Source organism: Malaclemys terrapin, chromosome 4 (genome assembly GCF_027887155.1).
Source record: "Malaclemys terrapin pileata isolate rMalTer1 chromosome 4, rMalTer1.hap1, whole genome shotgun sequence".
Taxonomy (NCBI): Eukaryota; Metazoa; Chordata; order Testudines; family Emydidae; genus Malaclemys; species Malaclemys terrapin.
This window is the reverse complement of record NC_071508.1, coordinates 96,078,875-96,095,738: the sequence shown is the minus strand read 5'-3', so window position 1 is coordinate 96,095,738 and position 16,864 is coordinate 96,078,875. Positions and strand designations below refer to the sequence as shown.

The window sequence follows — 16,864 nt, the reverse complement described above, 5'->3', positions numbered from 1 at the left end:
AACCAGGGATCTGTTCAGCTCTCAAGTGAACAGGAAATGCACCACATATTGCTTCAGAGGAGCACTAGGTCACCACTCCCAGGGTGACACTCTGCTTCTTCCTTGGTTGGACCAGTTCAATTGTGCCTTCCATCCATTACCTCTCCTGTCACAAGTTTAACACACAATCCAGCAGGACAGAGCATGGGGCATCCTCATTGCCCCCTTCTGGCCCCACCATTTCTGGTTTCCCAAGATCCTGTGGATGTCATCCTGACCACCAATCATCCTATCAACATTCCCTGAACTCCTGACCCAGTGAGAATGGCAAGATCAAGCACCCCGATCTGTGTACACTCCATCTCAGGGCTTGGTATTTGGATAGGCATCATCCTTAGAACATTCATGCTCCACAGCCATATGAGAACTCCTCTGTAACAGTAGAAAGAACTCTACTACCAAATGTTACCTAGCTAAATAGAAGCACTCCTCTTCTTGAGCACTCCAAAGAGGCATTCTCCCAGAAACTACAAATATTTCTCTCATCTTGGACTACATCTTATCTTTGAAAACATTGTTTGTCCATCAGCTCCTTGCAAGACCACTTGGCGACGATCAGTGCATACCATCCAACTTCTCAGGGCTACTCAGTCTTTGTACATCCACTGACCAATAGATTCTGGAAAGGCCTAATAAAAACCTTCCCACCTACTCAAAAGTCTACTCCCCAGTGGGACCTGAATCTTGTTCTTTCAGTACTCCCAAGTCATCCTCCCATGCTTTGAGCCTTTAGCTACTTGCTCCATGTCCCTCCTTTCCATAGCATCACTTTTCTTGTAGCCATTAACTCAGCAAGAGCATTCAAACATAACATTCAAAAACCAGTAGGAGAACACTTTAACTTATCTGGTCACTCAATGACAAACCTGCGGGTGGCAATTTTGCAACAGAAAAGCTTCAAAAACAGGCTCCAACGAGAAACTGCTGAGCTTGAATTGATATGCAAACTAGATACAATCAACTTAGGTTCCATGTAAGTATTCTCACACTTCTTATCAAACTGTCTGTACTGGGCTATCTTGACTGACTATCTTGATTATCACTTCAAAAGTTTTTTTTCTCTTACTTAATTGGCCTCTCAGAGTTGGTAAGACAGCTCCCACCTTTTCATGCTCTCTGTATGCGTATATATATCTCCTCAATATATGTTCCATTCTATGCATCCGAAGAAGTGGGCTGTAGCCCACGAAAGCTTATGCTCAAATAAATTTGTTAGTCTCTAAGGTGCCACAAGTACTCCCGTTCTTTTTGCAAAATGTAATAGTATACCAGTCAGTCAGGCTTTATTTCTTTAACCAACATTATAACTGATTTGAATATTAGTTATGTGCATAGTGGATATACCTAACAAATAAACAAGTAGATTGAAAGAGAAGTCCTCAGTACAAATAAATCCAAATTATTGTGTATTTTTGTGATCATAAAAACTGCTCCATTAAAGAGATTTGAACATGCAGACTACAGGCAGGAAGCAGCAGTATGAGGGGAAGAACTGGTTTAGGAAGTGGCATCCAGGAATGGTAAAGGTTCTGCAAGAAGAGGGAGGTGGTTTTAATCAGATATTTCCCAACCTTTAATAAAGTTCAGATTATTTTAGGGGCTGAGAAAACATAAAGTTCAGTTCTTATTTCACTTTAGAATCATGGAAGATTAGGGTTGGAAGAGACCTCAGGAGTCATCTAGTCCAACCTCCTGCTCAAAGCCCACTTCTAATTTTTATGTTCCACATTTGGCACAAGCACACAGATCTATAGTCAACAAAATCCATCCTTCAGATTCAGACAATGTTGCCTATTTTAAATTTTCTTGTTGCTGAATATTTCCCACCCTCTTGTAGAGGAGATGTACAGGTGAGGAATAGATGAATTAAGGAACAGAAGGTTTAAAAACAACACTCCTTTAAAAGATGGAGCAGTTTGAGAGAGAAGCCTATCTTCTGGCCACCAGGTGCATTATGGATCAGATTTTGTGGTCCAGCCAAGCTCTGCCTGAGTGCAGCTAATCTGACTCTATAGCCGTACTGGTCATGCTGTATGTACATGCAAATAGTGCATTCATTGTGGTGTTTGTTTCCAAACTCAGGAGAAAGAAATGGAAAAGCAGAAAACTCTTTATCAGCAAGCTCGTCTGCACGATCGTGGAGCTGCTGAGATGGTTCTTCAGATGATTAGTGCAAGCAAAGGTAAAGTTCTGTGAAGTATTTAAATTATGTTAAACCTATTTGCAATTATATAAATATATCAGCTTACTAAGTGCATAGTATATAATAAATCAGAATTAAATGCATATTATGAACTACATTAGGTATAGTCTCTGTTCTGTTTTTCCAATCTAATCAGTTACATTAGCACAGATTTTAATTATTATATGATTGTTTTGACAGGTGAACTGGGCCCCATGGTTATTGAAACATTAAAACTTGGCATTGCCATTCTAAATGCTGGTAATACCTTAGTTCAGCAGGTAACAATATTTAACTTTTACAAGCCTTCTCTTTGTAAAGGAAGCATATTATTTTGAGAATTTTAGTTTAATACTACTGCTCTTATGCTAAGAGGAGTTTGGTTAATTTTAGATTAGATGGCAAAAAATGTGGGGAGTAATATTCTGGCTGGTTGAACAATTAGATGCATAGTAACATGATTAAGGCTAGAGCAAACTACATTTTAGTCAAAGCAAAGATCAAATATATTACTGGCCAGTTTTGTCAATATGACAATGATAATTTGGCAAATTGTCAAATTATTATGATTTTTATATAGATTTTCCTAAATCTCTCTCTCCTCTAGAAAATGTTAGATTACCTTAAAGAGAAGAAGGATGCTGGATTTTTTCAGAGTCTCTCTGGCTTAATGCAGTCTTGCAGGTAAAAGCACAAACCATGTTGTGACAGCTTTAGTAGCATCTAGTTTGGTGGCTAATTGCTCAGAGTTGGTGCATTTTGAAGGTTTGGATTACAGCAGTCAACAACTGAGCTGGGAATTGATCTAGAGGGAATTGTATTTGTGGATCTTAGGCACTTAAAAAGAGTAAGTTCATCTGTGGAATATTCTTCCAAGAGAAGATAAAGCGTAGGCTGACCTTGTATTTCTTAGCAAGCACATATAAGAGTAATACAGCATTTAGTAGGTTTTATCTCAGTGGTAATCTGCAATGACAGTAGTACCTGTTGCCCATGTGTGTCTTTCTGGGCAATAGTAAAAACAAAGTTCATTTGAAGACAGACCATATAATGTAAAGGACACTGGAAACAATATGCTAGTGTTTCAGTTTTTGGTTTTAAATAATATCACTGTGAATAAAAACAAGTGCATGTGTCACTGTGAAACTAAATGAACTGCACTAGCTAAAAAGATTAAAATGTATTCAGATTAGAGAAATAAAATTATTTCACCAGTGTAGAGAGAGAGGTTACCATCTTCTGTTCTGGGAAATGAGCTTTGCTGTATTAGCAATAAAAATTATTCCTGGGGGAATTCTGCACCATTGCACATGCACAGAATTTATGTCCCCCGCAGATTTCTTTGCTTCCCCACAGAAAAATGACTTTTTGATGGGGAAGCAAAGGGAAGCCACAAGAACAGTCATGATCTCTAGCAGTATGTTTCGGGTGCCCAGGGCAGCTGCCAGAGAGGTAAATCACTGTGGGGCAGGGAGCAGGACTTGGGAAGACCTGGCTGGTGGCTCCTATCCTATGGCAGGCTCAGCTGCTAGTCCCGGCTGGGATGTGGAGGTCGGAGCCAGATCAGACCACCCTCAGATTTTTCCGCAGCTGCAGGAAGCTCTGAAAATCCCGGCCCCACTTGCTGCACCTATCACTCCTCCACTGGAGGGGGAGGTATCCCTGTACAGGGAGCTGCTCCCCCATCCGCCCAATCCCCATGCATCCAGACCCCCTCATACCCAGACTCTGCCGCCGAGTCTCACACACACACACACACCACACTTAGAACCCTGCTGATGAGCCCCACTCACCCTGCAACTGGACCATTGCGACAAGCCACCTGTACCCGGATCCCCTCCCCATCAAGCCCCAACCAGCTGCAGCTGGATCCACACCCCACTGAGCCCCACTCCCCCAGTATCTGGACCCCCCACTGAGCCCCCAACAATCAGACCCCCGCCACGCTCTATCCCCCTGCTGAGCTCCAACCACCTTCATCTGGACTCTCCTGCAGAGTCCAATACCGTTGTACCCAGAACCCCCCAACAAGCTCCCGCACCCAGATCCACCACTGAGCACACCAAGATTGCCCCACACAGAACTCTCTCAACCCACACCTGAATCCCCCCACACTAAGCCCCTGCACACTGGATCCTGCCTTGCTGAGGCCCTGGGGTGTTTCTGGAGCAGGCCCAGTCCTTGCGCTGTGTCAGGGTTGGGTGCAGCCTCATCATTGAGTCCCTGTCCCGGGGGCAGGGGGCAGGGAGCTACACAGTGATCTCCCACCTTTGTGCAGCCAGTGGCCTATGCTCCCCAATTCCATGCTGGAGCCTCCAGATTTATTTGACAAATAAAATTTGCAGAATTTTAAAATATTATGTGCAGAATTTTTAATTTTTTTTGGCGCAGAATGCCCTCAGGAGTAGAAAATCAATCTTTCAATACATTTTGACCTTGCAAGACAATTAGACTGTCAATGGAGTCCTTTTAAATGATAACAGTTTGGTAGAAACTATACGAATGAGAAATAAAGTGAACTCCAATTATGACCTTTTTGGGGGTGGGGCACAATTGAATAATATTTTGGGTTCCTTTTCTCTTCTACATATAGATGTGTAACTCCTCTTGATATTAATGGTAGTAATAGGTGTATATCAAGAGGAGATTTAAACCTGTATCTTTTCAGAAACAGACACTGGGCCCATATTCCCCTCCAAACCCTTTTATTTAAAACATGTTTCATTTTATATATACCAGTCTGTGTGTATCACAATGGGTAAAACGTGTGGGTCAAGGCTTCCAGAGAGTTCATGGAGGAAATTAATTTTGCCATTACATACAGCAGTAGAACTTTCTCAATTTTCTGTGCTTTGTTAAAAGTGTTCTTGACTTGAATGCATTTGAGAGACAGAATAAAGCAGAAGGCCTTGGAATGGTTACTGAAGAAGGAACTCGTAAGTACAATGAATAAAACCCATTTAATTCAAGTAGCAATTAAAGAGTTTATTATGCTTCCTTCTAAAACTGGAATTTTCAGGGCTGTTTTAGCACATTGCTCTGTTTATTGATAGCCTCATTAAAATTAGGATTAGATTAGCCTTTTTAACATGGTTAATGTTTATTAAAATTCTAGCAGTAAACATTTGAACGGAAATTATCATGTAACTTACAATTTGCTTATCCTGTATTCTTATTATTTTTCTCTGATCCACAGTCATCGTTCGTGAGCGTGGTACGTTTGGGTTTACAGCTTTTGATGCTATTGTGTGTTGCAAATACAGAAAGAAATCTTCTTTAATTGCATCTTCCCAGACATCCTTTAGGTTTAGTTTTATGGTCTGCAGCAGGTTGCGTGTTGAGCTTGGACAAAGAGTTTGATGCTTAATTAAAGAAGTGTCTTTCATATTTAAGGCATGGTTTTATTGACAACTAACCATTTACTTATTAGAACTTTAGTCCAGTAGTTTTTACCATGAATGCATTGGAGTGCTAAATATTTTGGCTTTTGCTTTTTCTGTTTCATAATTTGTTTTATTATCATTACTCTCAGTACATTTATTTAAAATTACTTTAAAGCAGCTTACAGTATTTGCTTTTTATTAGAATCACTTATTTTGAAGGACGCTGTTTGAAGAATATATGTTTTGCATGTTTCATAATGAACAATGATCACATTCATTGTACTATATATTTTCAAGGTGAGAAAGTGCTACAGAATGATGAGTTTACTCGAGATCTGTTTAGATTTTTACAGCTGCTTTGTGAAGGTCATAACAATGGTAAGTAGACTGGAATGAATTTTCAGGAAAGTGATTGTATTCAGACTCTTAAAAGGAAGGACAGTAGTCCTTAGTATTGATGCTATTCAAATTGACTTTCTGTTTTTTGCTAAAGGTAATCAAGTCAACACTCTAAGCTAAAGTGGTTCTTCAAAATGTGACAAACCATGCAATCTAATCAACGTTCAATCTTTAACTTTCACCCTTTAACTAACAGTCGTAATGACATTCCAGAATTTATGCCTCTCACCATTAATAGAAAGATGGATGGCAGGATATTCACAAAAAAGTTCTTGTTATATGTTTCAGTTATGATATATTTCAATAAAATTTCCAGACTCTTTGATAAGCATAAGTGCTTTTAAGTGTAGTGTATATGAGACGGTCTTTCACAATTAGTAGCTATAAGAGTAACTTTCCTCTTTAATATAGTGGAATAATCTCCTATTTTTTTGTTTCTTATACATATATATTTATCAAACACAAATTATTTGTGATTTCAGATTTTCAGAATTTCCTGCGTACTCAGATGGGCAACACTACAACAGTGAATATTATTATCAGCACTGTTGACTATCTCTTACGTCTTCAGGTAAAAAAAAAAAAAAAAGACAAAGACAAAACAAAGAATAAATTATTCCCCTCCCCTTGCACGTTTGTGAGGCTAAAACAAGGAGCAGCACTAGCTTTGTGTAGTCTTTGCACTGGGAGTATCACAAAGATCACTTTGTCCCCACCCCTGTGCAGGTGAATGAGGAAGCTGTCTGCACCCTCTGCTCTCTCACCTGGTGCACATGCTCATGACTGCACATATTTTGGATGGACTTAATTTCATTTGTGATTACTAGTGTGGTAATCCTGTAACTAACAGCTTTAATATTGAAATGTACGCACTTGTTATCTTCATTTTTAAACAGCCCTTAACTGTCAGATGTGTCTTTGTAAAACAACTGAGTGATAATGCATTTCAGTATTGATAACTGCAGAACACATAATTGGACAAAATTGTATAACATTATTGTGGTTAGAAATAAAAGCACATAAAAATGTGAAATCCTATCTACCATTTCAATTTCTGTTGATGTGATAATGTATGGTAATTGCTGAACATATAATATGATAGTGGAAAAATATAATTGTCATTTGTTCTTAGGAATCAATTAGTGACTTCTATTGGTACTATTCAGGAAAAAACGTGATTGATGAATCTGGACAGCGTAACTTCTCTAAAGCTTTGGCTGTTACCAAACAAATTTTCAACTCACTTACAGAATATATCCAGGTAAATGGAAACCTGACACAGAGATGTTCAAATTTCAATATTTACAGTAAATGTATTTACATATACACTGCCTGATCCTCAGCTGGTGTAAGTTGGCAATTGACATAGCTTCATCTTCATTGATTTGAACTGAGCTATGCTCAATTACATCAATTGTGGATCTGGTCCAGAATGTAAAAATCTATAGATATTTTTGTGATTGTCTAATGCATTACATTCACAACCTATGTGGTGATTATATTTTGGAAGACATTCTAGAATAACTTCATGGAAAATTGTACCTATTTCTTGGATTGCTCAACTAGAAGTCTTAAATAGGAAAAGTATTTCTTAACCCGATTGATACATATTTTTTCTTTACGCTTTTCTTTATTTTTAGGGTCCTTGCATAGGTAACCAGCAGAGTCTGGCTCACAGTAGGCTGTGGGATGCAGTTGTTGGCTTCCTTCATGTTTTTGCCAACATGCAAATGAAACTCTCTAAGGTATTTTCAGTTGTTCAACAATTATCTATAGTGCATCTATATTGTAAGCATAAAATGCAATAAAATGTGCAGTGAAAGCTATAAGTCAATTAGGAGTACGGTCTCTGTTCAGTTGTGTATAGCATTCTTATTTTCATTATGTAACAAATAGCTCTAAACTTAGATGATAGCCCTAGAAAAAAATGTTGGGCCTTCTGCTCTATGAATTATGATTCTCCTCCTATGCTCAAGTGAGTCAGCTAACCTCTTAAACATGTCCACATACAGTGTGCTTCAATTCTCTTCAGACACATCATTCATTACCTAATTGCCCTTATATGGCTAAGGGACTTTTTTTTTTTTTAAATGGCCAGCCTACATGTACCATGTTAATGAATCTGAAGCTCCTTATTCACAGCCACTTTAAATAATCTGGTGGTTTTTGCTTCTTTCAAAAGATTTCTCTTTGAAATTAGGTGCTTTCCATCAGTTGAGAACATACAAGTGGTGCATTTAAGTTCTACAGTTTTCAAAGATGTTTACCATTTTCAGCAATAGCTATGTAACAAGAAAGTTCAGGAAAATGGTAAAATCTCTCAGTATAATAGAAATTTTATATGGCATCCATCATATTTGCTTTAGATTTAAAAAAAATACAGTAAAATGTTTTAAAGAAAAAAATAGTAATATCCTCATTTCACTGATAGGGTATTTGCGTCTATGTCAAAAAAGAACAGAACCGATTAGCATATTTACAATTTGCATTGTGATAATAGATATAAGTTATTTTTAAAGGTTCTTACTCCCGCAGGAATTCTGTGCCACTGTGCATGCGCAGAATTTATGTCCCCCGCTGATTTCTTTGCTTCCCTGTGGAAAAAAGACTTTCTGACAGAGAAGCAAAGGGAAGCTGCAAGAGCAGTCATACACCACTCCCTAGCAGTGCAGGTACATAGTTTCAGGCAGCCTGCAGAGAGGTAAATCACCACGAGGCTCGGGACACCCCACCCAGTGACTCCTACCCTGAGCCTGGAACAGCTGCTAGTCCCGGCTGGGCTGGAGGCAGGAGAGGATGGGACTTCCTCTTCCCCTGCCAAGGTGTGATTGGGATTGTGTCAGACCAAGACCCAGAAACCTCTCCCAGCTGCAGGAAGCTCGTTATCCTCTCCTGGACCCATCACTCCTCAGCTGCAGGGGGAGGGATCACTGTATGGGGAGCTGCTCCCCCATCCACCCAATCCCTATGCATCCGGACCTCCCATACCCAGACACCCCCACCAAGTCTCACCCCATACACCCAGAATCCTCCATACTTGAACCCCACCGCACTGGACCTCAACCCCTGCATTTGGCGCTCCCCTGCATCCAGACCCTTGACTCAGAACCCCCCCACCCCTGCACTCAGACCACCCCCCACTGAGCTCCCTGCACTCAAACCCCCACACTGACAAGCCCCATCCCTCCTGCACCACCCTGAGCCCCCACATCCAGACCCCCATGCCACTGACCCCCAACTAGCTCTACACAGACCCTCACCCCACCAAGCCCCACTCCCCCAGCAAACTCCCTTGCTGAGATTTCCACATGCAGACCCCTCCACTGAGCCCCAACCACCTTCACCTGGAAGCCCCTGCAGAGTCCCATTACTCCTGTACCTGGAACCCCCCCAATGAGCCTGTGTGCATCCAGATCCCCCCACACCTAGACCACCCCCATTAAGCTGCCTGCACCCAGATTGTCCCACAAAGAATCCTCTCACCCCACACCTGGATCCCCCCACACTGATCCCCTTCACACTTGGATCCAGCCTGGTTGAGCCTGGCTGCCCCCACCTGGTGCACCTGGCAGAGAGAGGCAGGGCCCCAGGGTGTTTCTGGGGCTGGGGCAGGCTCAGGCCTTATGCTGTGTCAGAGTCGGGTGCAGCCTCACCGCTGAGTCCGTGTCATGGGGTGGGGATGGGGGGCTGCTGGGTGATCTCCCACCTTCGTGCAGCCAGTGGTCTGAGCTCCCCAATGCCATGCTGGAGCCTCTGCATTTATTTATTGACAAATAAAACTTGCAGAATTTTAAAATAGTGTGTGCAGAATTTTTAATTTTTTGGCACAGAATGGCCTCAGGAGTAAAAGATCTTTCTGCCAGCTTCCTCCCTCTCCAGTAGAGCTGTGTGGGAATAGGATTTTCCAATCCCCACACACGGAAACAAAAATTATTCCAAATTGGAACAAAAAACAAAATCGCAATTTTTTTCTCAGGTAGAAAAGACAAGAAAAATACCATTTGGGGGGAAATTAATTTTTTGGGGGGGCTTCTCAGCTTCTTGGTCTGCCCAGATGCTTGCCTGATGAGCTGCTGAGGAGTCAAGGATTCTGAGAAACCAGGCTGCCCAGAAACAAGGGAAGCGGGGGGAGGGGGAAGTATCTGGGACCCCAGGAAGGTGAGCCAGGCAGCTTGTTTGTCTGATTTTCATCAGAAGTTTCAATGGCATTGACTTGCTCCTGCAGAACATTTTGGTTTAATTAAATTGGTATTTTCAAACGGAAAATTTTCCATCAGACAGTTTTCAGCAAGCTTTACTCCGCAGTTTACTTCCTGCCTTCCTAAAAGTCCCATGTCATATTAGCCTTCCTTCCAGTTTAGGAAAGTGAGATGGATCTCTTTGAAACCCATCACTATTTTTCTTAGATTGGCCTGGAGTTGTTTCTGCAGAACATAACATAAGAATGGCCGAACCGGGTCAGACCAAAGGTCCATCTAGCCCAGTATCCTGTCTGCCGACAGTGGCCAATGCCAAGTGCCCCAGAGGGAGTGGACCAACAGGCAATGATCAAGTGATCTCTCTCCTGCCATCCATCTCCATCCTCTGAGAAACAGAGGCTAGGGACTCCATTCCTTACCCATCCTGGCTAATAGCCATTAATGGACTTAACCTCCATTAATTTATCCAGTTCTCTTTTAAACGCTGTTATAGTCCTAGCCTTCACAACCACCTTGGGTAAGGAGTTCCACAAGTTGACTGTGTGCTGCGTGAAGAAGAACTTCCTTGTATTTGTTTTAAACCTGATGCCTATTAATTTCATTTGGTGACCCCTAGTTCTTGTATTATGGGAATAAGTAAATAACTTTTCCTTATCCACTTTCTCCACATCACTCATGATTTTATATACCTCTATCATATCCCGCCTTAGTCTCCTCTTTTCCAAGCTGAAGAGTCCTAGCCTCTTTAATCTCTCCTCATATGGGACCCGTTCCAAACTCCTAATCATTTTAGTTGCCCTTTTCTGTACCTTTTCTAGTGCAAGTATATCTTTTTTGAGATGAGGAGACCACATCTGTACGCAGCATTTGAGATGTGGGCATACCATCGATTTATATAAGGGCAATAATATATTCTTAGTCTTATTCTCTATCCCCTTTTTAATGATCCCTAACATCCTGTTTGCTTTTTTGACTGCCTCTGCACACTGCGTGGACATCTTCAGATGACTATCCATGATGACTCCAAGATCTTTTTCCTGATTAGTTGTAGCTAAATTAGCCCCCATCATATTGTATGCATAGTTGGGGTTATTTTTTCCAATGTGCATTACTTTACATTTATCCACATTAAATTTCATTTGCCATTTTGTTGCCCAATCACTTAGTTTTGTGAAATCTTTTTGAAGTTCATCACAGTCTGCTTTGGTCTTAACTATCTTGAGCAGTTTAGTATCATCTGCAAACTTTGCCACCTCACTGTTTACCCCTTTCTCAGATCATTTATAAATAAGTTGAATAGGATTGGTCTGAGGACTGACCCTTGGGGAACACCACTAGTTACCCCTCTTCATTCTGAGAATTTACCATTAATTCCTACCCTTTGTTCCCGGTCTTTTAACCAGGTCTCAATCCATGAAAGGACCTTCCCTTTTATCCCATGACAACTTACTTTACTTAAGAGCCTTTGGTGAGGGACCTTGTCAAAGGCTTTCTGGAAATTTAAGTACACTATGTCCACTGGATCCCCCTTGTCCACATGTTTGTTCACCCCTTCAAAGAACTCTAATAGATTAGTAAGACACGATTTCCCTTTACAGAAACCATGTTGACTATTGCTCAACTGTTTTTCTATGTGTTTGACAATTTTATTCTTAACTATTGTTTCAACTAATTTGCCCGGCACTGACGTTAAACTTACTGGTCTGTAATTGCTGGGATCACCTCTAGAGCCCTTTTTAAATATTGGCGTTACATTAGTTAACTTCCAGTCATTGGGTACAGAAGCCGATTTAAAGGACAGGTTACAAACCTTAGTTAAAAGAACAGGAGTACTTGTGGCACCTTAGAGACTAACAAATTTATTAGAGCATAAGCTTTTGTGGACTACAGCCCACTTCTTCGGATGCATCCGAAGAAGTGGGCTGTAGTCCACGAAAGCTTATGCTCTAATAAATTTGTTAGTCTCTAAGGTGCCACAAGATGCATCCGAAGAAGTGGGCTGTAGTCCACGAAAGCTTATGCTCTAATAAATGTGTTAGTCTCTAAGGTGCCACAAGTACTCCTGTTCTTTTTGCGGATACAGACTAACACGGCTGCTACTCTGAAACCTTAGTTAATAGTTCCGCAACTTCACATTTGAGTTCTTTCAGAACTCTTGGGTGAATGCCATCTGGTCCCGGTGACTTGTTAATGTTAAATTTATCAATTAATTCCAAAACCTCCTCTAGTAACACTTCAATCTGTGACAGTTCCTCAGATTTGTCACCTACAAAAGCCGGCTCAGGTTTGGGAATCTCCCTAACATCCTCAGCCGTGAAGACTGAAGCAAAGAATCCATTTAGTTTCTCCGCAATGACTTTATCGTCTTTAAGCGCTCCTTTTGTATCTATCATCAAGGGGCCCCACTGGTTGTTTAGCAGGCTTCCTGCTTCTGATATACTTAAAAAACATTTTGTTATTACCTTTGGAGTTTTTGGCTAGCCGTTCTTCAAACTCCTCTTTGGCTTTTCTTATTACATTCTTGCACTTAATTTGGCATAAAGAGTTTGCCTTCTTTTAGGGAGTCAGAGACTCAGCATTTGAATGTGGATCTCTTGCATAGTGTTCAAAACAAATCACATAGCTAATGAACCAGCCCCTGTGTTACCAATGTGTAACCTTCAAGATGCACTATTGTATTTTGAATCTATATCTTCCTGGAGCTGAATTAAACTGACTGAACACTGACAAACACAAGCTACCCCAAAAGGTATAAAATACATAGTTTTACAGTTTTCTAAAGTCTGAATGCTTTTATATTTTTGAATAATGTCAATAACCATGTCATTTTTCTAGTAATAAAAATATGAACTTTGCAACTTCACCACTGCAGATTACCAAATTTTGTCACTTAGTGATTGAGCAAACGTAAAAAAAAAAATCAAGATTACTTAATCACAAAATGTTCATTTATTTTGATAACTGTGAGTTAGTTTTAGTTACTCATCTGTACTTATCTGTAACCTCTCGCACTCCACCACCACCCAGTTTAGATGCAAACATTGATAAAAATGCTTTGATTGTCTCATAAACTAAATTGATTTGCGTACAAGTATATACGGTATGGTGACAAGGAGTTACAGGATGGGGAGAACTGGGAGAAAAACGGAGCTAGTGCCTCAGGGAACAGCCTAGATCAGTGGTTCCCAAACTTTAACAACCTGTGAACCCCTTTCACTAAAATGTCAAGTCCTAAAAATGTCTATTTCCAGGGATTTTTCTCCTTTACCTGAGTATAAATTATAAAAGCAGTGATCTTGGAAATATAAAATTTGTTTTTATGATATGCTTATTACACACTATTTATTATTAATTATTTATCATTAAAGTATTTTTATTACATTTTATGAAAATGGCAACACTCTTCCAAGATCTCACTTTCGTAGCTTGTACCACCCTTAATAAGCCTGTTATAAGACAAGGTTCCTATGTTTCATCAAGGAGTATCAGATGTGAAACAGTATGAAGGGATTTAAGAAGCCAACTCAAAGAGTTCCTCCTACACAAGCATTCAGTTCTTGAGCAGTCCAGGCCAACACCACATGTTACAACAAAGCTTAAACTTGTTCTTCATAATAATTTTAAAAACAATACTAGCTGCCTGTTTCATTTTAAAAACAGCAAAAAATATCCACCTCCCTTTCCATTTCTTATAAGTAGTCTTGAAGTTTAAATCTCCTCAGTGTGATAAATAGGCTTGCTTTGATCTGCTTAGCTCTTGGAAGTCAAGAGGCTCCAGGCTGCTGGCCACGTGCTGCCCAGAGTTCCTAGGGACAGCTCTGTCCACCATTAGGGAATTTTTTCCCAAGACCCCCCTGTAACATTTCACGAACCCCCAGGGGTTCACGAACCCCTGTTTGGGAACCACTGGCCTAGATGTACATTCCTCACACAGGAGAAAAGAGAGCCACTGCTGACAGACAGCAGCCACTTCCTTCACTTTAGAGGAGCAGCAATGCTTCTCACACTTCCAATCAGCATTCCCCTCCCTTTCTTGTTTTCTCTTCCCCTTTGAGCTGCATATAAACATCCTTCTCACCACCATGAATCTTGAGCAAAGTATTCAAACTTGGGTGCCTAAAGTTAGGCACCTAAATCCACATTGGTCTTGTTATATTAATGTATATTCTGTCAACATATTAAAGTTTTAGTAATATGAATCCTAATATATTGTGCTATGTCGGGGGGATGGATTTTTTTATGTGTATTCTCTCATAAATGGATTAGCAAAATTAATAAGGTTCTCCCTCACTAATAGTCTCCACTTCAGTAGTCCTCGGTACTTTATTACAACATACCCCAATGCTCACACATCTGCTCTAGTTGGGCACATTGTATTGTATGAGATTATTATAATATATCATAATAGAAATGACTGTGAATGATCCTGATGTATCTGTGTTTACTAGGACTGTATCTGATAACCATGCCAAGTGCTATTTCTTCCTGTTAAATGTATCTTTTCTTAATAAGAAAAAAATGTGTACACCATTTATGTTGCAGGATTCCAGTCAGATTGAATTACTTAAGGAATTGTTGGATCTCTTGAAGGATATGGTTGTGATGCTGTTGTCACTACTTGAAGGTCAGATCTATTTTTTATAATTATGTGTTATTACTTTCAGTGTTATGAAGCTGAGCTGTCACAATGCAATAATTAATCTTTCAGAATTGTTCTTTAATTGCGTTTTTATTATGCCAGTGCAAAAAGCTATTTCACGTTTATTAAAAAATGTTTAAAAGAGAATTATATAAGGTGCACGTAATGTTGAAAGAGCAAGGACAATGCAGAAAAACATGTTTACAAGAAAATTATGGAGATTTAAGAATGAAATTGGAAAAGTGTTTTTTGTAGTGTTTCTGAACATAAATATGAAATTAACTTATTTTTACATGTATTTATAGATAAACCAAATAACTTACTGTTTTAACATACAATGTAGGTAATGTTGTAAATGGGACTATTGGAAAACAGATGGTGGACACACTGGTAGAATCATCTAGCAATGTAGAAATGATCTTGAAGTTCTTTGACATGTTCCTCAAATTGAAAGACCTAACCAGCTCAGATGCTTTCAAAGAATATGATCCAGATGGTAAAGGCATCATCTCAAAGAAAGAATTCCAGAAAGCAATGGAAGGTCAGAAACAATACACACAGTCAGAGCTTGAATTCCTGCTGTCCTGTGCAGAAGCTGATGAAAATGACATGTTTAATTATGTTGATTTTGTGGACAGATTCCATGAGCCAGCCAAAGACATTGGATTTAATGTGGCAGTCTTGTTAACTAACCTTTCAGAGCACATGCCAAATGATTCACGCCTTCGGTGCTTACTAGATCCAGCAGCAAGTGTACTTAATTACTTTGAACCTTACCTTGGCCGCATTGAAATAATGGGTGGAGCCAAGAAAATTGAACGAGTTTACTTTGAAATCAGTGAGTCCAGTAGAATGCAGTGGGAGAAGCCACAGGTGAAAGAATCCAAAAGGCAGTTCATATTTGATGTTGTAAATGAAGGAGGAGAACAAGAGAAAATGGAGCTGTTTGTGAATTTCTGTGAGGACACAATCTTTGAAATGCAGTTAGCATCTCAGATCTCCGAATCAGATTCAGCTGAACGACCTGAAGAGGAGGAAGAGGATGAGCCTTATTATGTAATGGAAGTTGGAGATGATGAGGAAGAAGAAAAATCTCTAGAATCAGCTTCAGCTTTTGCAATGGCCTGTGTTGCAGTGAAGAGGAATGCTGCCAACTTTTTTAAAATGGTCACTTTAAGGAACCTTAGGAAACAGTACAGAAAAGTTAGAAAGATGACTATAAAGGAATTGGTGAAAGTGTTTTTCTCCTTTTTCTGGATGCTATTTGTAGGGTTATTCCAGTTGTTCTTCACCATCGTATGGGGGATTTTCCAGATTCTCTGGAGTACTGTGTTTGGGGGTGGCCTGGTTGAAGGAGCCAAAAACATCAAAGTTACCAAAATATTAGGGGACATGCCTGACCCAACACAGTTTGGAATCCACGATGACGTCATAGAAGCAGAGAAGGTTGAAGGCATTGAGCATGGAATTAGAGTTGAATTTGTGCAGTTTGTGAAAGGTGAAAAAGGAGAAACAGACATAATGTCAGATATTTTTGGCATTCATGCAAAGAAAGAAGGTGGCTCAAAACATGGTCATGATGCTGGACTCGGTGATATTGCAGAAAGAGTTGGTACAGATACCCCTCCATCTTTGGAAAGCACTGTTCGTAGGAAAAGAAAAGCACAAGTAGGTGGAACAAATTTATTGTCCCTTACAGCAAAAATTTATTATATATTACTAAAAGTTCCAGTAATAACTAAACTTATTTGCTCACTAAATTGCTTTTCTCTATGAGATACATATTCTGGGAATGTCATTTTCTTATATTTTATTATCTAAATCTTATAACAAAGAATAATTTGCCGGAAAGGAAAACTTTAGCTTAGCCCAATATGTCTGCCTAGTTTTGACTTAATAATTAGTGGTGTTGTTCATTTAGATTACAGTATTATTACTATTTATTATTTGTATTACTTTAGCACGTAGGAACCTCAGTCTTGGACCAGAACCCGATTGTGCCATGCACTTTACAAACACAGAA

General features: G+C 39.9%; 1 protein-coding gene across 17 annotated transcripts in view; it reads left to right on the top strand.

Moving 5' to 3' along the window:
• RYR3 (ryanodine receptor 3) overlaps nt 1–16,864 on the top strand; it is a 551,551-nt gene that overhangs the window by 480,212 nt on the left and 54,475 nt on the right. For all 17 annotated transcript variants that reach the window (XM_054027214.1, XM_054027212.1, XM_054027213.1 and 14 more), the window contains 11 exons: nt 2,122–2,221; nt 2,423–2,502; nt 2,829–2,905; nt 5,084–5,157; nt 5,418–5,435; nt 5,902–5,982; nt 6,486–6,574; nt 7,136–7,264; nt 7,644–7,748; nt 14,745–14,826; nt 15,185–16,509. In XM_054027214.1, coding sequence (XP_053883189.1) covers nt 2,122–2,221; nt 2,423–2,502; nt 2,829–2,905; nt 5,084–5,157; nt 5,418–5,435; nt 5,902–5,982; nt 6,486–6,574; nt 7,136–7,264; nt 7,644–7,748; nt 14,745–14,826; nt 15,185–16,509 — 2,160 coding nt within the window. The remainder of the gene's footprint in view (nt 1–2,121; nt 2,222–2,422; nt 2,503–2,828; nt 2,906–5,083; nt 5,158–5,417; nt 5,436–5,901; nt 5,983–6,485; nt 6,575–7,135; nt 7,265–7,643; nt 7,749–14,744; nt 14,827–15,184; nt 16,510–16,864) is intronic.